At 47.2% G+C, this 25,297-nt stretch overlaps 1 protein-coding gene across 3 annotated transcripts in view; it reads left to right on the top strand.

The window, feature by feature from the left end:
* Positions 1-1,784: 1,784 nt before the first annotated feature.
* FUBP3 (far upstream element binding protein 3) overlaps positions 1,785-25,297 on the top strand; it is a 50,264-nt gene continuing 26,751 nt past the window's right edge. For 2 of the 3 annotated variants that reach the window (XM_032306903.1, XM_032306901.1), the window contains exons 1-3: positions 1,785-1,964; positions 14,848-14,953; positions 25,063-25,096. In XM_032306903.1, coding sequence (XP_032162794.1) covers positions 1,881-1,964; positions 14,848-14,953; positions 25,063-25,096 — 224 coding nt within the window. In that variant the 5' untranslated portion in view covers positions 1,785-1,880. The remainder of the gene's footprint in view (positions 1,965-14,847; positions 14,954-25,062; positions 25,097-25,297) is intronic. The other variant, XM_032306902.1, reaches the window with a different exon arrangement.

Below are 25,297 nucleotides of genomic sequence, written 5' to 3'. Positions count from 1 at the left end.
CTCATCTCTGATTTTAAAAAATATTCAAAACTCAAACATCATGACATTTTGTCAGTAGAACCATCCCCATTCCTGAAAGTTAATACTATATCCTTGAGTCTTACAAACATAGCAGAATTGAAGCAGAACACTATTGGTGGTGGGCCACAAATAGGTGTGTTGACATGGGTTCATCCTGCCTCATGATAGCCCTTCACCAGCAACTGCCAAACAGCCAACGATGTGCTTTCCTACATGGGTTGAAATGTTTTGTCTGAAAGTGATAATCTTCAACATTACAGTTGCCAAATTCTTTTATTTCACCATAATCTAGGAATTACCCCAACCTGGCATTATACAATTCAATATAAGTTTTCTTTGCAGGTATGAGCCAAATTCCAGGGACACAGGGAAAAGTAAGATTCAGTCACTGTCCTAAAGAACTCACAGTCTGGTAGTGACATCATTAACAAATGTAGAACAACTCTTTGATTATTAGCCAGTTATTCTTCACACTTCTTTCCAAAACCCAAAGCTCTCCTAGCATGCTAACACAAAGGGTCATCAAGGAAAATCACACTATATTTTACTTCTTGATGTTCTTTTTATTTCTTTTAGAAGATTTAGTTATTTTACAGGGGGAGGGGCAGAGGGAGAGGGAAAGAGAAACACGATCAGACTCCATTCCTGAGTGCAGAGCCTAAGACAGCACTCAATCTCATGAACTTAAGACCAGACCCGAGACCAAACCAGAGTCTGATGCTCAACAGATGTGCCACCCAGGCACTCCTAATTTCTTTTCTAGTGCTTATCTTCCTTCCTAACTTCAAAAGGGGCATAAAATGCTTGGCATGATTCTCCATTAAAATCTAACTCCTTGGCACCACAGGATTTGGGAAATATTAATCATAAGGGCAATCTTGTTAATCAAAAGATGGGAGCCCCAACTTGGACCTGCCACTAACAAGATGTGTGTCAAAGCCCCAAAGCCTCGTTCCTTTTCTGGCGGTTTTGTTTGCTCATTTGTAAGATCCACCTCAAAAGCTCAAGTGTGTTTCGACACTAAGATTCCTTCCCTTGCTTTGCAGTATCTATACCTAGCTAGTACCATTAAGAGAAAGTTACTTAAGCATTCCAAGAGGCCTCCTTGTAGTACGGTTTTGACTCAGCAGGCATGGCAGCAATGATGGTCCTGTTCTAATTCCTCTTTCCCCAGAGTCCCAGGGTTTGGGAAGGAGCGTCCTTCCAGAGCTGTGTCGCCAGGCAACCCCAGGTATGGCTTAACCCATGCTCGGTGCAGTCTGAGGATCTCCAGCCTGTACTCTGCAATCGTTGGGGAAACTGACATTCTGTGGTGCTGCCCCTTGCCTTCCAGTCTCCCTCGGTCCTCATGGTGCCATTGCAAAGAGCTCAGTCCCAATATGCCAAATCAATAGCCATTCCTGGGAGGGGCTGCCAGGGTCAGGTTTTTAGAGAACCAGGACTGCTTGGGCGCGATCTTGGGGAAACCACACCATTCCTCCCTGGGTTTCCAAACAGCCGACAGCCGAACACCTCGGGCCATACCCGAGCCTTACGACCTATCACGACATCATCCACGGGCCTGGCCCAGATCTGATCTGGGAACAGAGAAATACCTGTGCTGGAGGTCGGAGAGCAACCTCCCGCGTTGGACACGCCCACGCGTCCGCGGCCCCGCCCCCACTTCCGGCCAGGCCGTGATCACGTGCCCTGACCCCGCCCCACAGACACGGCTCCTCTCGCGTTGAGCGTCCCGGCTTCCCTTCCGCCGGAAGTGGGGAGTCTTTCCCTTTCCGGCTACGGGTCCCCAAGCGGAGCTGGAGGCCGGACGGGGGAGCCGAGCGGCGGCGGCGGCGGCGGCGGCAGCGGCGGGGGCGGTAATGGCGGAGCTGGTGCAGGGGCAGAGCGCTCCGGTGGGGATGAAAGCCGAGGGCTTCGTGGACGCCCTGCACCGGGTCCGGCAGGTACGGGCGCGGCTGGCTGGCGGGAGCACGGGAGCCCGAGGCGGGGCCGGGCCGGGCCAGACGGGGAGGAGGGGGTCGGGCCTGGGGGCGAGAGGCAGCCTGGACTGACGCCTCTCCGGGGCTCGGCCTTTTCTTGGGGCTTCTGCAGCCGGAGAAGCCGAGGGATAAGGCACCACAGTGAGGCCCAGGCCCAGTCTGTCGGGCGGCTCTTCTAAGTGCAGCCGCTGGGAAAGGGCTTGCCCGGGTTGCTTGGCCCCACCGCGCCCCCACGCCCGGCTGGGCGTGCAGGGCGCCCAGCGTGGGCTTCTGAGGTTCGCTAGGGGTGGGGGCTGGGGAGCTCACGGTGAGGACCAGGGTGTAGACAGAAAGCGACCGTCTCAGGCCGTGTAGCTTCTTAAAACTTGGAAAACATCGTTTTGGGACTTCCTGTATTCGGAGGGTGGAGTGGCAGGAATTCGAGGGTATTTTACTTTTGAAGTTACTCTTGGAGAGGGAAGAGAGGAAGATGTTCAGTAAGTGTGGGTGGTCCACAAGACGTAGAAGTCCCTTATGGGCAATAATTTCCTCTCTCGGGGAGAATGTGATACGGACTCATCCCAACCGTGAAGCCTTACCATCACAGTGTCGTGCATTTTGGCAGAGTTTAAATAAGTTGGGTTTTAAGAGGTTGCATACCTCCCTGGAGAATGAATATGGGACCTGCCAGAAATACTCTGGCTTCTGGCATGGTGCTTAGAGGAGAACATGTCGTTCTAGTGCGTGTAAAACTTACAAGTTACCTCTGACACTTAAACCTTTGCTTCTGAGTGTCTTATACTTATCACCTCTTCCTATTTAATTGTAGGCGTACTAACTGACACCTTAAAAGTTGGGCTGTAACTAATGACTGCTTGATTCCTAACAGAAAGCCACAGGACTCATTGTGTTAGAAGAAGGTCTCCACTTGGTCGCTTGAAGATATGGTCTTTACATCTCTTTCCAGTATTCCAGGGGAGGGAACCCTACCTGTTTCCCAGATACTGACTTTTCATTTTAATACTGATGCTCCTATAGACATTATATTGGATCCCCGAACTTTCCAAACCTGTGGTTCCACCTAAAATTGTTTTCGATGACTTGACTTGTTACTTACTGCCTAGGCCTCAAGCAGTACAGTAGTGAGTATTCATCTCACTTAGACTTCAGAGCCCACCAGTGGCTGTAATGGATGAACATGCCATCCAGCTTCCCTTGCACCACTCTGCTTGCCGGCGTGTTTCACTGCTTTCCTCTGCAGAACAGGGTCCTGAACCTTGTTTCTCACTGGCTACTAATATGTAATGGCTTTCACTTTGTGCTGATATGTGACAATCACCTGTTGGCTTTCTCTGTCCAGGAAGAATTATAGTCACTGCCCTAAAGAGCTCAGATCCTCAGTTTGCAGAAGGCCTGTAGTTGAACATAACATGAATTTTGAACCATTGAGAAGACTTTCTGCTTCTCTTGAGCCAGTGGTTGAACTCATATTCTTGGACAACCTGCTCAAGAGGGAGGGAGACCCTCTGTTAAATGGCTGACCCAGTGTGGATTGTTGAAGCAGTGGTGTATACTACTAGCCAAGAAAACTTCATTGGAAATGTTCCCAGCTCTGAAATGCACCATTGACTGGAGCAGTATTAAGCCCAATGGAGACAGTGCTGTGAGTGTATTACTTCTGAATATTAACAGCTTGTGGTCGATACTATCTCCAAGGATTTGATGGCCTTTAAAAACTAAAGAAAAAACAGGTTTGTGGGTAATTTTAGGTTTATGTATAGATTCGAATTGGGCAAGAATGGAATGTTAGAAATTGAAACTGTTGTATGCTTTATAGTAAAGCTCACCTCAGTGGGTCTCACATTATTGGGGCATGTGGGTGATGATGGTCCTACTTCATTGTATACGCAGCGTGTTGCAGAAATGTGCCCTCCCCCCCCCCCCCAGTAACTGGAAATAAAAGATAAGGTATTTCTGTATTTTAATGATTGCAAAGCTTTCCCCCCCTGACCCGACCTTTACGTGCCCTCATAAATACCCGCAATAGTCTAGAAAGTCCTCACAAGTTTGTTAGGGAGCAGTAAGCTATCTTGTGCTCAGTTTATGTAGAAGATCATAACCAAGTCCAAATCCACCCTGCTGGGATTTGAACCTGCACTTTCTATTAAGTTTGGTATGTGGAGCCCAGTACCTAATCCACTAGCTTCCTGCCTGGCATCATTGAAGCCTCCTGCATATCCTTTGGACTCTTTCCAACACAGGGGACCAGCTGTTACTCTTCCTTTCCTCCGAGCGTGGTATTCCTAGATCAAAAGAGTCTATGAAGATGTCACATAAAATGTAAAATTTTCTGCAGCAGCATGAAGTTCAGTGAGTTAATAGTGGTTGGCACAAACGAATAATGCAGCCATTCCATAGGGAACTGTTCAAGTGTAGAAGTGTGGTTTGATTCTTGATAAAGAGTTAAGAGTCCTGGGAATTAAAAAAAAACACGTCCTGTTCTCCAAGTCATTGGCAGATAAGCAAAAATACATTTTTTAAACTCATCATTTAGAGAGGTCGGGATCCTCTGAAGGGTGGGATGTGGATTCAAAGCCAGAACAGGCTAGGCCGTCCTGTTTTGTGGCCACAGTGCACTTCTACCCTGACCAACCCTGGTTACTGGAGGATCTCACGGAGATTATGGATAAGTAGGTACAACTCTGTTCTGTTTGGTTTGTTTTTTCTAAAAGCAAAAATATTCCCAGAGAGCCTGCTGCTGGTGGTTGAGTAGTCCCCGACATGCGGTGCACACATTCGTGTGCTAAGAGGACAGTGTAACACCAGTGTCTTGGAGATGCCCGGCAGCCTTCCCCACCTCAGGCCAGCTGTCTGCCAGTCATCACCTAAATAGAAAGAAGTTGCTTTGCCTAACTGCTAATGCTTTTCAGGACTTTAAGCCCTTGTTTTGATCTAGACCCAGTCAGTGCTTCTGTGTTGCACAAATCCGGGGTATTCTTCACATAAATACAGTGTATTTACAGTGGAACGGGTGCCAGTTGGAGTTGGGCATCATGGTGGTTCAGCACCCAAATGATTGTGACCAAGCCCCTGTAGAATCTATAGGAAGTAATCTGTTGACAGTTCTGTAGGCCTAGAGCCTGTTTGTCACCAGAACTTTATTTTGGGAAATGTTCTTGGCGTGGGGTCTCAGAATGTCCTTGGTTCTCCGCAGATGCCTGCCATCGCTGCCGTCTCGAGCTTTGAGCCTAAGCGGGAGATGATTTGGCGTGTGTGCTTTGTACATGGACAAAATTGCCTTTACGAGAATGTGCATCCACCTTTAAAAGAAAAAGCCTTTGTTCATTGGTTCTTGGTCACTCCCTGAAAGAGACTGTCTTTGCTTCCTTAATACATGATGCTTCTGACTCATGGCGTATGTGCTGAGCACTCCACTGGTTGCAGCTGTACGCCACCGAGATTATCTCCTACACACCCAGCTCAGGTAGCTCACGTCATCGATTCATGAGGGACTAACTCCTGAATGTGCATTCGTGTTTGCTTTCTCAAACACTTGAAGAAAACCAACATTTGCAGGAAATCTGTGGGCTGCTCTTATATCTTTGCTTTGGTAGGACCCAGTAGAGTCCCCTGTAAAGAGCAAGTCCTTGTTACAGGGTTTTTGTGACGTGACTGACCCCATCTGGGTCACTGCTTTTGTGGAAGTGCTGAACTGCCTATTCGGTTTTGAAAAGTGCATAGGAAACGCACAATACATTCCACTGTTTCTGCAGTTTTTCTCCTTTTCATCGGAAATTTCTTTATCTTTCTTTTTTAAAATCTGATAGCCCAAATGTAGTGTCAGACTCTGGTTTCTCCTGAAGTCCCATTTATTATGTAGATCCAAATTTGCCTAGACCAGAGTTCTCAAACCACTGGCCCATGGGCTGGAGAAGGCTCACAGTGGGCCGGCAGGCATGCTTTGTTTGACCCACACAGTGCCAATACTTAGAATGATTTCGCATAAAAATTGAGCTCTCCAGCTTCTCAAGAAAAGATCTGGCCACACTGCTGACACAATCTGGAATGGCAGTACTCCCCAGGAGCTGAGTAGCAGCTGCCCCTTTGACTCTCTGGGATGCCATTGGGATGCCTAATCATCAACAGCTTTCTCCCCCATTGTTCTTTTCCGAATTGCGAGTCCGCCGTATCTGGGTTTTATTTGAAATTTCTAATGGAAAGAACGGTTTAGGGAGATTTAGAAGACCTGAGTCTCCTGCAAGTAGCTATCTGACCTTGGGCTGCGTTAGCCATTCCCAACACTTGATCTACAGGCCGTTCGTGCATCTTCTGTGGAAAAGGTGTAATGGACAGATAGGTTTGGGGAATTCAGCGTCAAGTAAAGGTGAATTAGCTTCTTTAATGCAGGACTTCTCAGAACCTTTGATATGCTTGTGTGTGTCAAGTCCTATAGGAGTTTGGGATGGGTGTTGTAAATATCCTGAAGTTACGTAATTTCATACTGTCTTTTCATAAAACCAAGTCACATTCTACAGATCAAATTTCAGGAAATGTTGAGCTAGATAATCTTAATAGTCCTTCAAGCCCTCGAACATTCTGAGCTGTCATCTAGCTGGATCTGGGGGGAAAAAAATGGCCACAGCATTTTGGTTCTTTTGCTTTCCATTATGTTGTGTTGGGCATCTGTTCGAACCCCCCCCCCCCCATCTTTTCTGTGCAATCCTTTTACTCTGTCAAAAGTCATGTCTTTTGAATATGTTTTGTGTTTAGAGTTTCGTTATAGAGACACTTGGGAAAGAGCAGCCAATACTTCTTTCAGGGGCAGAAACTGTACTTTTATCCTCAAACCAGCTAATAGCAGATCACTTGCAAAACTGAGCGTGTTAATAGAAGTAGTGATATGATTCGGATTGCCTGCGATTATTGGAAGATCTGCTGACCTCGGGGCCTCCTGCCTGGATGCTGGGCCAGCGCAAAGATAAGACCAACAGATTTGTGGCTGGTTTCATCTTACTGTGGGATTAGTCCTCACAACAGCCAGGTGAGATAGGACAAGGGTTCTGATTCTCATTTTATATTTGAAAATGATGAGCCGAAGGGAAATAAAGCCATTTTCTCAGACACACACAAGTAGTTAATATACACAGCTGTTCTTGGATCACTGTTTTCTGCGTTCTGAGGATTCAGTTCCTTCGTAGGGGTAGCTGGGTCACTTTCTGTCTCCAAGGAATCAGAATCTGAACAAAGCATCCAGGGGATGCTGGTGGAGTTAGCTGGGACGTAGGGTACAAACCGAATGGACGTGTCCTCTTCAAGGGCCTCTGGAGGTCCTGCTGGAGCAGCGTTCCGCTTCGAGCCTCCGCCGGGCATCTTAGCATTTTGCCTTCAGGTGGGCTTCTCCAGATCCACTGTAAGTTTGGCAAACCCTTAAAGTACCTTTTGTGGGTCGAGAACTTTGCTATGCATTAGGGAAGTTGTGCTTTGACTTTGGAAACATGGACCTTTTTAAAACTCTTGAAAACTTTCAACCTCCCTCAGGAACATGTAAATAGTTTTGTATGTAATTTCAGGAGGTTTGTGAATTCTGTAAAGTTGAGCCCTGGAGTTCCGGGTTTCAAAACCTTTGCCCCAGCGGTACTAAGGATTGAGACAGGTCTACCGTGCAGAGAGCTCCCAATAGCAGGGAGACAATTTAACCAGTAACTTTCTCAGTGAGCTACATTGTTTAGAGGTAGTTTATAAAGTGCTTTGCAAGCATAGAGAAGGGAATATTGAATTCTGCCCAAATGTTGGTGGCATGAAGCTGTCTGAAAAAGCTACTCCGGCTGTGCCTTATTTGATTGGCATATAGAATTCCTTGTTTTGGTTAATGCCAGTAAATAGGGCAGGATCAGCTGGGGCCCCATTTCTGATGACAACAATAGCTGCCATTCATCGAGCCACTGTTGCGCTAGATGCCAGGCAAGGACTTCCATATATGTTCTCTCATTTGATGGTCACAAAGCCCCCAGAGGGTAGTACAGTAGTCCCGCTTATCTGCGGCCTCGCTTTCCAGGTTTTTGGTTGCCAGTGGGCAGTCGAAGTCCAGAAGCAGCTGGTCCTGCCAGCTCCTGACATGTTGCCAGAAGGTCGCTGGTAGCCTAACGCCCCGTCACAGCCCCTCCGGTGCTCATCTCACACCATCACAAGAAGAGTGAGTGCGGGATATCTTGATAGAGATGCCACATTCACATGACAGTTTTTTATAGTATATTGTTATAATTGTTCTATTTTATTTTTAGTTATCGTTAATCTAACTTACAGGTTAGACTTTATCATAGGCATGTACGTATAGAGGAAAAAATATAATACGCAGACGGGTTGGTATTATCTGCCATTTCAGGTATCCAGAGTCTTGGGATATATCTGCCGTGGATAAGGCGGGATCACTGTACAGTGAAGTGCTTATTAAGACTTTGGATTTGGGTACCTGGGGAGACACAGTTAAGCATCTGCCTTTGGCTCAGGTCCTGATCTCAGAGTCCTGGGATCGAGCCCCACATCGGGCTCCCTGCTCGACGGGGAGCCTGCTTCTCTCTCTCCCTCTGCCCCTTCCTCCTGCTTATGCTCGTGCGCTTGCTCTCTCTCTCTCTCAAATAATCTTAAAAAAAAGATTCTCTGGATTCAGCCCGTGTGAGTTCAAGTTCTGGTTCTGCCACTTACAAGCTTAGCGACTGGGCAAGTTCTTTTAACTTCTTTAAGCCTTAGTTTCTTCATCTGGAAAATGGAGGTCATTGGTGGTTGTAATAATTTTTTTTAATAGTTGATATTAGAAGTTAGGAGGTTCCCCTTGGGACGTGATGACGGAAGGACACGAGACCGACTTTGGGGCCCCAGTAATGTTCTGTGTCCTGATCTCAATGCTGGTTGATACAGGTATTTTAGTGTGGGGACATTTAGTGAGCTGTAAACTTACGATCTGTGTATTTTCCTGTTATTATTCAATAAAAGATTAAAATGGCAAACATTTCTTATTTCTTACCATGTACCCAGCGTTGTTCTGGGTGCGTTATGTTGTTGTCCCATTATCCCCGTGGATATCATTCCAGGCAGATGGGCTCCCAGTCCCCCAATAACGAGAAGAGTAACTACTTTATAAGGTTGCCATGGAGGTGAACTGAGGACACCATCAGGCACTTAGCAAGTGTGCAATAAGTCTGACACACGACTGTCCGCAGTGTGACCTCTTAGGCAGTAGGAAGCAGAACTGGGACTTGCTCCCATGCACCACGATCCTCGAACCTGCCGTCTGGGACGTGAGCTCAGTGCCTGGGCTTAACCGCGCAGGTAACATACTGTATCTTCCTGCCGTGAGCAGCAGACACTTTCCGTCGAGCCCTTGTATTCTCCAGGGCCTGGGCAGGGTCACTCAGGTGACCGTGGAGCAGAGGTTCCCTGGAAGCAAGTTGGGTTCATGCTCCCTAGGAGGTTGTGTGAGTGTTCTGTTTGCTGAATCCATGAGGATCAACAGCAGCTATATTTGATTGTGTGGACATGGGACATGGGTGACTTGGCATTCAGGTGGCTTTGCCTATTTCTGTGGAATGTAATGTTTAAATAAATGTAAAACTGTGGAGATACACAGAGCTTCCTCTTTGGGTTTACAAGGTGAACTGCTTCAATTAAGAAACAAGTCAGAGAATTTTAGTTGTAAAAATGTGCACTAGGAATAATTAATCACTGTGTTTCCTAAATTTAATGATGTGTGTAGCACCTTTACAATTTCTGCCATATCATTGAACCTTCAGTGTTTATTTACTTACTATTTTTAAAAGGAAACTAAATCACTATTGTAAATGAAAATTTTGCCTTGCATAGAAGGTAACTGTAAGAAATATACATATATCCGCATATATATATATATATATATCCGCATATAAATAGCCGTAAAACACACACACACACACAGACATGCTCTCAAAGTTTAAAAACATTGATCCATGTACCTCCCAAAATTGCCTGCATACTTCTCTTTGGAAAACACTGGTTTAGTCTGTCCCTGCATTTTATAGGTGAGTACCCCAAGAAACGAGTCCACTGAAAGTCTCGCCTAAGGTCATACACTGGAAGAGCTGGCTGGAAAACCTGGACCCTTGACTGACTCCTGGTTCAGTGATCCTCCTCCTTGTTTTTATTAATTATTCGAAGTCAAGGTCAAATACGTGTGATGTTGATTTGTAGTTCATCTATTATGGTGCCTAAAATAGCATAGGTAGTGAGATAACAGATTTTCCTCCTGACCTCCCCCCAAGAAGGGGGGAAAGGGAATCGAGTGGTTAAAAAATCAGTAGCAGAGTCCCTTCAGGGCGAAGACAAGAGGGGCCTTGGTTTGGTTGGTGTGTCCTGATAACGGCTTCGGTGACTTGTTTTCTGACCCACACCATTATTAGCTGAGAACGTACCTCACTTCCCTTAAGCAGCTGCCCTTCGGAGCCATCAGTTACGATGTGGGGAACTTGTTGAGTTGAGCTTGAGCTCGGTGCCATGGAAATCATTAGGTTTTAAGTCCTTGGGAAATGGAATATGTTTAATAGAGTATTAGGTGGGAGAGGGGAGGTGCCCAGGACTGTGGGTAATAACGTAGGCTAGAGCTGGGCAGGCTGGGCTTCAGTAGGCCTCCTGCCACTTACGACGTGTGTGACAGTGTGCGGGGCACTCAGCTGCTCCAAGCCTCGCTCTTCCTTGTCTTGAAATAGTATCAACCTCCTAGACAGTCATTGTGAGGAATAAATAAGATAGAATATTTCAAATGTGCTTCCCGGGGTGCCTGAGTGGCTCAGTTGATTAAGCATCTGCCTTCAGCTCTGGTCATGATCCTGGGGTCCTGAGATCGAGTCCTGCATCTGCCTCCCTGCTCAGCTAGGAAACTGCTTCTCCCTCCCCCTGCCCCCCCCCACACTTGTGTGTGAGCGCGTTCTCTCTCTTTTTTGCAAATAAATAAAAATCACTTTAAAAAGTTTTAACTTTAGAAAAAATAAATATATATTTATTTTTCTGCTCTTCGCAGAATGCCCAGCATACAGTAAACACTAAATTTTAATTCATTTTGGTGGACATTTAAAATCATTTCTTAAGGTTTGGGGTGCCTGGGTGGCTCAGTTGGTTAAGTATCTGACTCTTGATCTCAGCACAGGTCTCGATCCCAAGGTTCTGAGTTCAAGCCCTGCATCAGGCTCCACACTGTGGAGCCTACCTAAAAACTAAAATAAGGTTGCATTTGTATGGACGAAAGAGTACATTGTTTCTTTACAGAATATTATGTGTACAGTGTAAATTATGATACAATTGTATATTATATTGTTAAACTCCTGTTTAACATTTGTTGAGCCAGGGTTCAAATGCAGTCTGTTGACTTCAGAGCTACACCTCTTAACCAGTAGTGTGTACTGCTTTTCTCTTAGTGGAAATTTCCCAAATTATAGATAACTGAAGTAAACATGACTTAAGAACAAATCTGAAAGCCTCAGCCTTTAATCAAATTCAGGAACAGGAAACTATTGTAACATTTTTAGCATATCAGCTTTGGGAAAAAATGACATTCCAGCAACATGCAAAACATACTGTGTAAGTTAGAAGGAAGGCCAGAGACTCAGGAATAACATTTTAGCTGCTTTGGAAAGAAGAAAAACGATCTGGAAGCAAAGAAATACCAGAAAGGAGCAGGGAGCATGCCTGATGTGTGTCGAGTTGAGGTTTTGGGGTTCTGGTGTCATGTGGTTTGGCATGCCCGCTCTTGGGGGTCTCCACCAATAATCATGTGTCCTTGTACCCCTTTCTTTGTGCTTTGGGGTCATCTTCACTATCTGCTGGGGACATTCTGGGTCATCTTTAAAAGCAAACCAGCCAACAATCCTGAAAAACCCCCCATCAGTCCTTTACAACTAAGTTTATTGTAGCAAATGAAAGAGTCTCCGTGGGGCACAAGCCGAGGCAGTGTTCTCTCCTTTAATCTACCTGCTTTACCAGCTGGGCCCATAAAGGTAACTTTTGCATCTTAAGTAAGTAGCCAACCCCCATAAACTTATCCAAAACAAATACGGAAAGCAAGATTACAAGTCAGTGGTAGAATGCTGTTAGGCAAGACCTGTACAGTATTTTGTTTTAGAGAAAATGGCCTCTTGAATACAGAAGTTAGGTTTCTATCAGTAGTCTTGATATTTTAATTATTTACTACTGATAATAATTTTGAACAAGCACCTATCCAGGTACCATCATCGCTAGCTTAGACAGGGACCCACAGACTTTATAGTAAATGACCTGTGTGGGCACTGTGTTCCATATGGTCTGGGTGCAGTTCCTCCCCCAAAAAATGTGTGTGGCTGGATTCCTATAAAATTTTCTATACAAAAGCAAGTGGTTCAGCCACCATAGTTTGCTGAGCCCTGACCTAGAATGTCTCCTAAATGGTTTTCCTACTCCTGCCCCCTTAGAATGTCTTTTCCTTCTCAAGGGGACCTTTTTTTTTTTTTTTTTTTTAAAGATTTTATTTATTTATTTGAGAGAGAGACAGTGAGAGAGAGCATGAGCGAGGAGAAGGTCAGAGGGAGAAGCAGACTCCCCGTGGAGCTGGGAGCCCGATGCGGGACTCGATCCCGGGACTCCAGGATCATGACCTGAGCTGAAAGCAGTCGTCCAACCAACTGAGCCATCCAGGCGCCCCTCAAGGGGACCTTTTAAAAACATAAACCAACATGTTTCTTCCCCTCGTACGCATCGCAGTTGCTTCCTGTCACCCTTCCTATAAAACCCAAGCCCTTACCATGACCAAGAGCCCTAGGGAACTGGCCCTTGCCTGTGTCTTGGAGCACATCTAGTTCCCCCTACTCTTGTGACGTTGACTTCTATCTTCTGGACTCGTCCCTACCAGGCTGGCTCCTGCCTCAGACCTTTTATACAGGCTGTTCCCTCTGCCTGGAATGTTACCTCTACCTGGAGTGCTCCCTCAGACTCTTGGATCGCCAGCTCCTCCTCAGCCTTTAGGTCTTAGATCACACGACCTCATGTGCTCACAATGGCCTTCCCTGATCCACTCTCCAAAACGCTCTATGTCATTGTCTTCTCTTATTAGCCTAATGCTTATAACCCATGAAATGATCAGTTATTGGTTAGCTTGTGTACCTGTTACTCCCCACTGACTGCTAACTCGGAGTAGGGGCCTGGTTATTCCTTTTTTTTTTTTTTTTTAAGGGAGGAAGAAAGAGTTGAGGAGTGGGGGGGTGGGGTAGAAGCCTAAGCAGACTCTATGGCCAGTGCAGAGCCTGATGAGGGGCTCGATCTCCTAACCCAAATATCATGACCTGAGCTGCAGTCAACAGTCAGACACTTAACCAGCTGAGCCTCCCAGGTGCCCCTGGGCCTAGGTATTCTTGTTCACCACAGGAACCCCAGTGCTTGGAACAGAGCCCGGCACATAGTAGGTCCTCGACATTGGTTGGATGAGTTGTCTTGTTTTTTTGTTTGTTTGTTTGTTTGTTTTTAAAGATTTTATTTATTTATTTGACAGACAGAGATCACAAGTAGGCACAGAGGCAGGCAGAGAGAGAGGAGGAAGCAGGCTCCCCGCTGAGCAGAGAGCCTGATGCGGGGCTCGATCCCTGGTCCCTGGGATCATGACCTGAGCCGAAGGCAGAGGCTTTAACCCACTGAGCCACCCAGGCGCCCCAAGTTGTCTTGTTTTAACAGCCGCGCTCTTTGTGAAGTGCTTTCTAGGATGCAAAGTTCCTCTGTGTTGAGAGTATGTTGTTAGCTTTCCCCAAACTGCATCTGGTGGTGGGACACCCAGAGGATCTCATGCAGAGGGGAGAGGGGCTTGTCCAACACTACAGAACTACGAAACCAGAGAGACCTGACCTTGGATCCCTGACACTTAAGCCCTGCCTTGGGGTTTCGGTGTCATGATTGTCTTGTTTAAGACATTATATGTTTAAGGTCATTTATGTTGGTTCCAGAAGGTCTCAGATTTCTGGGCATATTTGGACAAGCTCGGAAGAACTACACTGAACACTCGCTCTCGTGGGACAGCCCTTCTGTCTGCTCTTTATCCCCCCCACACACACTTATAACGCTTAACTTAGGGACTAACATCAAGAGCAGTGGCTGTAAATATTCTTTTGATTAAATGAAAGAGTTGATTTACCATGAAGATCACATTTAATCTTCCAATGAGAACAAAGTAGATAAGTAATTCCCCCATAGCATTTGTTTCTGGGGGGAAATGCTTTAATAGCTATGCAATCTTGTTTTTTTTAAACAGATACTAAATATTAAAATAGCTCTCAGAGCTTGTCTCCCTTTCTCCAGTGCAGGAATCCTTCTGAAATGGTGTGGACAGTCATCTCCCCACTGTTTGGACACTTCCAGTGAGGAGCAGCTTACTATTTTAGCTCTCTGTAGATGACGTAATCACTTTATAGGATGAATGTTTTCCTAACAAGTTGTCATGTTTGAGCAAACACAGCCTTTTAAATAGTATCGGGGAGCTTGTTTCTTAAGGGAACCCTGTGATAAAAGCTTCTGAACAAAGTTCTTTATATTGTTGGCCTCCTTTTTTCTTCATAGAATGCAGGATACCTGTATTTTAAGTGACTGCTTAAGTCTAATTTGTAGAAGACACACGTTTGGAAGTATTTTATTCCTAAAGACGTTGTTAAGGCCGAAAGAAAATTAAGTTAGCGGTGGAAAGTGTTTGTCCCCTTGGTGGCAATGCCTTACATTAATCTAGGTCAGGGGGAGAAGTGGGGTAACAGGCCTTTTAAGAGGACTCTCCTCTCTCTCCCTCACATGGAGCCAGGATTTGTTACTGAGCATTTAAATCTGATTCTCTCTGTAGATTGCTGCTAAAATTGATTCAGTTCCTCACTTGAATAATTCCACACCTCTAGTGGACCCCTCAGTGTATGGATACGGAGTACAGAAACGGCCCTTGGATGATGGAGGTAAGTCGCAGTAAAATGTCTTTGCCTTTCAGATGGTAGCGAACCTGCCAGTTAAGTTGGAGTTGGTGTCACCCGGTTCCTTAACAGCTCTCTCCAGCATCTCTCTGAAGAGGAGTGGTGGAGGGGACATATTAGGGATGATTTTTCTCCGCGATTCTCGCATTTGAGTTCTTATTTGCCTTGATAATACGGGAATGTTTTTCAGCCGGGCTCTAAGGTAAAAGACTTGCTTGGTCCTTGCGCATCAGCTCAGAAGGAATTTGATTCAAGAATTCCGTTTGATTTAGCCCTCCGCTCTTCAAAGACTCAAGTGGAAATTGAAGTTCCCACTTTACTCCAAAGAAAAGCTAAGATTTGGTGCACGGCCCCAAGGAAGCTGTGGCTACATCCTGATTTAAAGAAAGGGCCAAGGGGGTGGTGACCTCTTTGCAGTCTGTCTGCTGAGTTTTTCACCACTTACGACAGGCTCTCCCCACAGGCGCTGGTCTTTCCTTCGTTCGTGTGTTACTTCGCTGGTTTCTGTCTGTTATTCTCTTCAGCCCACTTAGAAAGGCCTGTCACCAGCCCCTTGGCAAAGACTATCTGTCAGATGTGTGTGTACAGAGAACTCCGACTTCCTTGATCACATTTTGTGTCCTACAAAGTATGGCTCTGAAAGGGAATCTGAAATGTAATGGTTTGTACATGAATATGCGTGCAGCGGCGGGGGAGGGGGGATCTGTGTCTTCTGTCCTGTCCTTCTGCACGTGTGCCCAACCACATCTGTGGGCACATATTTCCACGACGTACTATTAAACGGAAAAAAAATCAAGATGTACAACAGGAGGTACCGTGTAATTTTCTTTTCCAGAAAAAGAGTGTGTTTTGATGTACATGGAAAAAAAATGTAATGTGGTATGACTGGTTTCTCACATTTCTTGGGGGATCCTAAAGGGGAGATTGCCATTGTTTTTAAATGTGCTAACCTTTTTGGAATAATCATATAGGGTCACAGCATGAAGGTCTTAGGGGGCTGCGCTCTTCTGGGTGTAAAAGTTCTTGTCTTTTTAAAGGGACTATTTATGAGCTCACACACACAAAATCTACCCCAGGGCCACTGGAGCTAAGGGGACCATTTAAAGTACTATTCCAGAATGTTGCCCTGTGATCTTTTTGTATTCGACTGGTGCTAGTGATTTCTTAGAAGAAATATGACCAATTGTACCATCTGCGTTTTTGCCGACCTGAAAAACTGTAATGCAGAGTGACCTTTTTACCTTCTCAGGGCAGTCATGCTTTGGTTCCTCTTATGGGACATCGATATAAAAATAAAACTAAGTTGTCTGGCTCTGAGCATATGCCCCGCTAATGGACAGTCCCTCTGGCCCTCTGTTTCCAGAAATCACGATCAATACCTTTCACAACTCCCCGCCTTGCTTGCACCCCGTGCGTGGCGGGAAGTGTAAAACCTGTGTGTGCACAGCACAGGTGATCACTGTGTCCTTTGCAGAAAGAGCACCTAGATACCTGCAAATGAAACCACGGGCACCGGGCTGACCTTCTCCCATTGACCCGCTGCACACCCATTCGAAAGATGTTCATCAAAGGCTCTGAGTTACGGAGAAAGAGGCCTCGGGAGCAGGCAGATGTAGCTGGGGACTCACAGGAAATTCTAGGATCTCAACTGGAACTCTAGTTCACTCTTCTGTGGTGTGTTTTCAGCTCTGTTTTGAGAACCATAATTTTTTCCATGTCTGCCTTTGGGGGACTGAGTTCTTGGAATCAGAAAACGAACACAGTTTCTCTTTTTCTTCCTTCTAAATATGAAGCCCAGTTAGAGTGGGGAAGAACTGAGAAAGATCCTTCCTGTCCAGGGCCAGCTCTCTGTCTTACTCAGCAGGCTACTGAAGAACGAGAAACTTCCCTCAGGCTTTTTACACGGGGCAGGACAGTAGTTAATCCTCCCCAGTTGTGTGGCTTTCCAACAATAGAGTTACGTAATGTTTTCCTCCAAGTTGGTCTCCACCTGTGGCATCGGGGATGTGCCGTTGGACGTCAGAGAGAATTCTGGACGCTTGGAGCATTTTCAGGGCAGGCCGCGGTTGTCTTCTGACAGGGATAATAAGGTCACTGGGCCATTCCCCTTCTCTTGGATAAACAAATAGTGAATAAACAGATCCCGTCAAGGACAGTGATGTTCATGGTTCCCCGACAGCTTCCTAGGGTGCTGTTGGTGAGAGTTTAGAAAAGCAGAGATGAACAACAAACAGGGGTTCCTGCACTTTTTGGTTTTTTCTTGAGCAATAAAGTTTTCCAGAGCTTTGCCATTTTCCATTGGTTTGGTTTGGCTTGGGGTTGGCTTTTTTTTTTTTTTTTTTTTTGACAGAAGTTCAACAGATCACTTCTTTAGCAACATGAACTTTCTAACTTTCCTGGAAAGCCAGATTCTTTAACCTCTCAAGCGTTGAAGGTCATTCCCCTAGAAGTTTTTGGAGGTATTACTTGAGTCTGTTTAAAAGTGCTTCAACTCCTAAGTCAACCAGAGAGAACCCTTGGAAGCCTCAGGGTCTCTGCGGGACATTGAGATTTGCAAACAAGTACATGAGTCGGAAGATGAAAACAGGTAGAATAAGGGAAAAGCTTTGTTCTTGTTGTAGGAAGGGACCCGGTTCGTTGTGTCCTGGGCATTTGGAACTGGCACACTGCCGGCTCGTGAGCCTGCTCGGAGCCCAGCAAGAAGGGGTCAGAGCCGGGCTTTCCTCGCCTGCCTCGGTGCCCTGACCTGGGCCGAGCAGTTGTTCCACTGCCATCTGCTGCGGGTCAGGTCATCGTAAGTATTAGCATCTTCGGTCTTGGTACCCACGCTTCATGGTAGTCTTGGAGGTGCAGCCCGGCAGTTCAGGAATCTTCCTGCAGCCCTTCCATCTGGTACTTTCTTCCCGCTGCAGCTGAGGCCTCTCGCTGAAGCCAGTCTGACCAGTTCCATTCCTCTGTTCTGAGACCTGTGGCAGCTTCCAGTAATGGGCGCGGGGGAGGGGGGTTCAGGCCCTTCCTAACCTACCCTCCTCTGGCTCTTCCCCCTCCCCCTCGTTGGGCGCTCTGCAGCAACCTGCTCAGCTGTTTCTTCTCTTTGCCCTTCCCGAAACCCATCCCCCCTCCCAGCTCTTTACGTGGCTGAGTCCTGCTCCGTCCGTAGGTCCCAGAATTGACAGGATGTCCTCCTGAGAACCCGGCCCCATCCTCATCTCGACTTTCTTCAGGGCCTTGCCGGATGCTGCCTAGTCTCTTCTCTTGCCCCTTGTTCTTCCTCCCTCCCCTCTCCCCGCCTCTCCCTTTTCACACGCCCACCTGAGCAGAGCGGAGACATCACATTCTGCTCAGAACCTCCAGCCGTTCATTTGTGCCCTGGGCATCCTGCAGGGACCAGGGTGTGTCGTGGGCTTCTGCTGGATTCCACAGGCTGCGATCCTGGAGACGGGCTCTTACGTGGAGGTGACTGCCTGCTTGATGCTTCCGTTCTTTCTCTCCATGTCCTACAAGTAGCATCTAGGAAATTTCGTGAAACGTAAGATCCAAATCGAAGAGACTGGTATTAGCTAAGAGGTTTAGAAGTGCCGATTTTAATCTGAATCAGGGATTAGTATAACTTTTCTTAAAAGGACCAGACGGTAAATTTTTTTGGACTTGGAGGTCATATGTGCTCTGTCCCACCGACTCAGCTCTGCTGTCAGAGCTGGAAAGCAGCGGAGGAATCTGGAAGCGCCGGAGCCCGGCACATGGCCATGAGCTGGCCCGCAGGCCCTCCGTGCCTTTGAGATTTATGTACCACCGTTCAGATGGTACCACCCTTTCTGAACGTTGTCTTGGTGGCGTTCTTGGTGACTGAAGGCAGAGTTCTTGAATGCTTTCGCGGGAACCACTTATAGGAAGATTGGGACAGAGGAGCGCTGTGGCCCTGGCCGAGGTTTGCTTCAACACATGTGGCCCAGGACAAAGAGAAGGAGGAAACAAGAATGAGGAGGGGAGTTTTCTTTTTTGTTTGTTTGTTTGTTTGTTTAAGATCCACACTTTGCAAGAGGGAAGGCGGGATGAGAGGTGCTGGTGCTAGGTAGTGGGGAGGGCCTGGGTTCTTGCTGCTGGGCGGCAAGGGTGCGTGGACCACTGCCTGGGGTCTGCACTGCCTCTGGCAGGAGCCCGCAGGGCCCAGAGTCTTTGCTTTGAAAAGAGCGAAACTGAATCCACCACGTGCTTGTGCCGTCCCTAAAGGAAGAGAGTAACGGGCCACATGGATGAGGAGCCGAGACTAAACCTTAGTCCTTGAGGCTCAGGGAGACGGGATGGGGCAGGGATGGGGGCGGGGGCATCAGGAGTGTTGTCGAGCAGTAGTCTTCAAGCAGGCGGAATGAAGATCCCTGAGGTGGTGGGAGGCGTTTCCAAGAGTCCTGTCCCAGCTCTTCCGTTTGTGGCCGCCTCTTTCCTAAAATGGATCTCTCTGAGAATGGGGTCTGTGGTGGAGACGCTGTGCCCTTCTCCTCTCCGGGTCCCCAGCCACATTTCCTCTGGGTTTACGGGGGCACATCCCCGTCCTCAGATGCCTCAAGAGGCTGTGAGTCCAGAATTCTGACTGGGGCATCCCCAGATAACAAAGTGTGAGAGTCTTGGGAAGAAGTATTGAAAGGGACAGGATCTGATTTTGATTTTTATTACGGCAGCAACTCATCACAGAGACTCGGGTGGTCCCTCCTCCCCGTCCATCCATCCATCCATTTTAGGATTTAGAAGTGAGTGGTAGTCATATAGGGGCATATTAACATGTATGGGTGAGTTGGAGAAAGGAAGTGAGATTTTTTTCCCCCTGGCAAAGTATGATCTCTGATGGGTTTGACAGTTGGTTTAGCCAACTAGATATCACACAGAGTAGAGAGAGATTATCCACAGAAATGGATGACCTAATAAATCTGTCACATCAGTGTTACTGAGAAACAGCTGAGGCTTCTACACCATACCTGTTGTGTTCTTTGTACCTGTTAACCTAGGGATGACTTTTAGATGTCACATTAAAAGGGGATTTAGAGTTTTTCAAAACCCTTTTAGGAAATGTGGGAGCCTAAGTGGCTCTCTACCCTAGCTGGGTGTGAGACCCACCCAAGGAGCTTTTAAAAACACATCTGATGGTGCAGCCTCTCTAGAAAGCTTAGAAAATTAAGCATGTGCTCACCATTTAGCGCACGGTTAAAGGAACAGACACCTGTCCACAGATCTTTGTAGCAGCTTTATTCGTAATAGCTCCAAACTGGAAACAGCCCAGATGTCCTTCAGCAGGTGAGCGGCTAACAGAATGGCGCAGCCATACGGTAGAACACTACTCAGCGACAAAAGGAATAAACTGTTCATACACGCAACAATCTGGATGAATCTGCAGATAATTCAGTTGAGCGAGAAAAGCCAATCCCAAAAGGTCACGTACTGTGTGATCCCATTTATGTAACGTCTTCGGAATGGAGGATGGATTAGGTGATTGCCAGGACGTAGAGATGGAGCTGGGTGGGGGCAGACCCCGTGTAGAATTTTTTAAAAAGACAGCTGGGAGGAACCCAGAAGCCTGAATTCCTTTTCGTGTGGATAAGGAAACCAGTGTCTGGAGAAGTGGTTTGACCAAGGGCTGATGTCTGAGAAGTGGCAGAGGGAAGACTTGAACCCAAGTCTCTGTCTCTTGTGCCATGATAGTGTTTGCTTGGAAATGTGGGCTCCGGGGCGCCTGGGGGGCTCAAGTCAATTAAGGATCTGACTCTTGGTTTTGGCTCAGGTTGTGATCTCAGGGTCCTGAGATCAAGCCCCTGCGTTGGACACCATGCTCAGTGTGGAATCTGCTGGAGATTCTCTCTCTTTCCTCCTCCCAGTAGCACACACGTGAACTCATGCACACTATCTCTCTCAAAATAAACAAATCTTAAAAAAAAAAAAAAGAAAAGAAAGAAGGAAAATGTGGGCTCCAGAGTGGTAGGGTAGGAATTCCAGCTCTGCCATTGGTTAACTGTGTGACTTTGGACAGGTTGCTTAATCTCTCTGAGCCTCTGTTTCCTCACCTGTAAAATGGAATTAATACTGACCTTATGAGGTTATCCTAAGAATTATAACAAGTTATTTTCAAACTTGTGAAACGCCACTCAACAGTATTTCCATCAGAAATCATACATACACACTAAAGCACATGTAGCTGAAATGAAAGTTTAAGGGAATTTATACCCTTACTACATATGGTGCCCTCTGTTTTCTATTTCGGTTTTTAATAAAGCTGGTCATGATCCCCCAAGTTGATATTTATGACCTCTGGCCTAAAGGCAAATATGGCCCAGCGCCACAAACACGTATCATAGACCTGGTTTTCCTCTTAGTGTCACTGCAGTGCTCCTTGGGTCAGTCTGTGGGTAGGCCCTCGGCCCAGGGTGGGTGCTGGTGGGGTTCCTAACACCCCCACAACCTTGGGAGACTGGATTGGGTCACTGTTCCTCCAAGCTTCCTCCTGGCCCTATTGGACTCTGCTTCCCAAGGGCCAAGATAGCCTTGCACACTGTGTGACCCCCAGACTGGCCCAGGGCCCAGACCAGACAGATGTGACCGGCGTGCCTTCATGGAGGCACAGGAATGTCCTGGGCCCTCCGCCTTACTGGTTGGTAGAGTGGGCCTGGTGCCTCCTGGGGCTCTTGTGGGCCTGGCTGGGCTCCGCAGGCGAGGCACCTAGCGCGCCGCCCGCCAAAGCCCGTGAGCCTGCGAGTGAGGGCGCCATTACTGAGAAGAGCTTGAGTCCACTCTCACTTTTTAAACAACAATAATTTGCAGAAATTAGTGATGGATTACTGGCCTAAGGACTTGCAGCTGAACTCAGCAGGTCAGTGTTTTGTGGCCCTGGCTGGAGAGTTGCTGCCTGAGAACACAGGAAGCCTTTGTACTGTCCTTGGGAGGAAAGCTTTATGAAAGCACTTTTGGAAGCGGCAGAAGTCCCTGCTGCCGACTGTAGGTATTCCCGACCGTAACCAGGGCCTGGGAAGGCATTAGTCAGAGTCAGAGGAGCCGGGGAACCTGGGGCAGGGGCAGGATTGTTCCCGAAATCTGCAGAGGAAGCTCTGGCTTATTTGCTTGTTTGGTCAGTTACATAAAAAGTGTTGATGTTTTCTCTCCTGGCTGACCCACTCACCTGCGTGTGGTCTGCTGCTCTGTGCACTGTGCCCACGCCTGCTGTCCGCCTTTCTGCCAGGAGGACGGGTGCTGTCACTCCTCGGGCTTTTGTTGGGGGTGGGGGAATGGGGGTTAACTATTAAAATTGATGCATATTACAAAGTTAGGTATGTTCCTCAGTGATACTTCGTAGCATTTCTTCAGGGGAAGAAAGAGGAAGACCTTTTTCTCCTAGCTAGTCGGGAAGAAGGTATCCAGTGCCTTTTTTTTTTTCGACGATCATTATTGAAATTGGCAGAGTATTACTCTTCAGAAAAAATGTCTCATATTGTAGCATGAATCTCTTGTATGGGAAGCTCATTTTCCCCTAGCCCAGTCAGCTTCCCATTATGTGGTGTGCCAGGTAAACGAGAACCACACGTGTGTGTGTGTGTGTGTGTGTGTGTGTGTGTGCACGCGCGCACACGCGTGGGCTGGAATGGAGCTGGGTTGAACTTCTGAGGGGAGATGAGGCACTGTGGGCCAGCGTGCACCATTAACGGGAAATGGGACTGATTGTGGGCAGCATTTTGCCTTTTTTTACAGTAAAATGACTGCAGTTACCATGGAATTGAACTTGATAGGTCCCCATATGCCTCCCTCCTCAGACCCCTTTTCACTTTGAAGATGGAGGGGAGGCTCCGTGTTCACGGAATGGACATTATCCGTCCGCCTTGTGAGTGCCCAGCGCCCCTGATCTAACTGCTTGTTTTCGCTGGTCAGCAACAAATGGGGCCGTTTCTGCAGGGACTGAAACTTCATTAAATTGCACGTTTCAGCCTGTGGCTGCGGCATGTGCACAGAAGAAGGAGGAGGTGTGTCGTTCCTCAGAGCCCACCAACTCCGAGCTGAGTCTCGGTTGGAATTTGATTTCCTTCTTCTGTGTGGTGGCTCGCAGCAGTCCATGGCGGGGGGGGGGGGGCATGCTGCTGTGTGTGCTTCTGCTTTTGCTCTCTGCCAGCCCCTCCCCTTACCAGCGAGGCAGTGGGCACCTGTGACGCGTACCTTACCCACAAAAAGGAATTGCCCTTTTTAATGTGACAAGCGCAAAATTTCAAATGGCTTTGACCAAGAGCCTTTTAAATGTTCTGAATCTCATCAGGTGCTTTATGGTAGTGTTGCCCTTTACCCTATTTCTGTGGCGTTTCTGGCCAGAATAGCTGAAGATCATCAGCCTTTTGACATCTCTTACCAAACATCACAGCGGGCCAAGAGCCAAGGTCCGGCCATGTTAGCCTGTTTGGGGACCAGGCGCTTCTGTGTTCTCGGCATGTCAAGGCATTTCAGTCTTCAGTCTCTCTGTCTTTTGTGTATTCTTGATCCCTGGGAGGCATTCTGACAGTGAGCAGGGACACGGAGCTGGACCCTCGGGTAGGGACAGCTGACCAAACTCAAGGGCACTCTTGGGGACATCCTTATCCAGTCTATTTTTTCATACCCACTGCCTTGGATGGTGGACAGGCCTCTCATGCACCATGCAGGGGCCAAGGGTGTGAGGAGGACTCCTTGCCCAAGATTGTCATTGAACAGTCTTCACGGGATGGGAATCCTGAGCACCAGCTGTCCCAAGTGAGGGAGCTTTTGTCACATTCCAACTGGAAATGCAAGAAGAGAATCTGAAGATTCAATAAAAAACAATTCTCTCGTCCCTGAGATAAGCAGATTAATAGTACGTAATGTCAATATTTTGGCTGCAAACCATTGTCTCGCTATTGATCCAGAAGAAATATGGTACTGACTCCAGAGCCTCATTTGCTTTCTGCTAGCGGTGTCTCTGTATGCATTTTCTTCTTCTTTTAAAAAACCATGATCTGGTTTCTTTTCCTTTGTCGTCTGAGGACTAGTTCCCGTCCAGCCAGAAAGACAGGGTTAAGTTCAGGCAGAAAGAAGAGCAGTTGGGAGTCAGAGATTTCAGATGCCAGACCATTCCACTCTTTGTTCGGAAGCTGTTGTGCTTGACCCTTCCCCACTGATCTCCTCCTGTCTGTCCTTCTCCTGACTTTCCCCAGAGACAAGGTTCTGAGTGCTCTGGTTAGCGCCTCGCAAGGTCCGTTCAGTCCCTCACAATATGCTGAGGATTGATACTTTTTCCTCGTCCACCGACTGTGTTTCCTGGGCTGCGTTTTCCAAAAGAGAAACAGCTGCTGGTTGGTTAGGGAGACGCTCATCAGTCGCCGAAAGAGGAGAAACTGGGACAAAAAGCGTAGCTAAAGTGTTTTTGTGGGAATGTGATTACAAGTCGGTTTTCATAATAAGAGGCTGTTTGGCACCGTTGTCTCTGTGAAATGGGCTTGAAAGGCACGCTCATTCTTAGTGTCCATTGCATGCGGACTGCCGTGTGGGTCAGCAAAGAGGCCCAAGGAAGGAAGATGCCAGATCCTCTTCCTTGAGGTGTTTATGTTCTTGGGAGGACAGGGAGAATGGGGGGGGGGGGGTGCCCCGTGGCCAGCAGGAACATATGTGCGTGTTCTTAGTGACCACAGCTGCCACGGAGCAGTCCTTTAACGATGCTCCCAGGCTAGGAGGTTAAACCTTCTCATTTGCTTGAGAAAGAGCAAGAGGGAACCCTCAGTATCTTTACATTGATCTGGATCCAGAGCAGGAGGGAGGGGGAAAGGGAGAGGGATTTAGGCAGGCGGGATTTTCTCCCAGGCCTCTCAGCATGCGGACACACAGATCAATTTCTTATCCTGCGTTCAGCTGGACACTGGGTTAGAGACTGTGTTGATCAAGACGTCCCCTCCTGTTTCATATCATGTAACGCATTCATTGCAGCCACTGAGCCTAAATTACCGTTTGCTTTCTTTCTGCCTCTCGTCCCTCCCTCCCTGAAATGGTAAGAACTCGTGTAAGGATGGAGTCAGTTTATCCGTGCTAATGCTTTGATTTTTCTTTTCTCTTTCTCTTTGCCACAGTAGGTAACCAGTTAGGGGCCTTGGTACATCAAAGGTAAGCAGTGGGTTATGTTTTATTATTTATTGATCATTTCTAATTGTTTATCGATCGACCATCTGTACTAGAGTCTTAGAAAGTCAGAGGTTGAGAATGGGAAAAACCAGGGGCTAGATTTCTTTAAGGCTCAAGTTTTTTGTAGTCCTTTCCAAGACAGCATAAGCACGAGGGAGAAACGAACGGGAGCTATTAAAAATC

This window comes from Mustela erminea, chromosome 12, assembly GCF_009829155.1.
Source record: "Mustela erminea isolate mMusErm1 chromosome 12, mMusErm1.Pri, whole genome shotgun sequence".
Lineage (NCBI taxonomy): Eukaryota > Metazoa > Chordata > Mammalia > Carnivora > Mustelidae > Mustela > Mustela erminea.
This window is presented reverse-complemented; position numbering and strand designations above follow the sequence as displayed.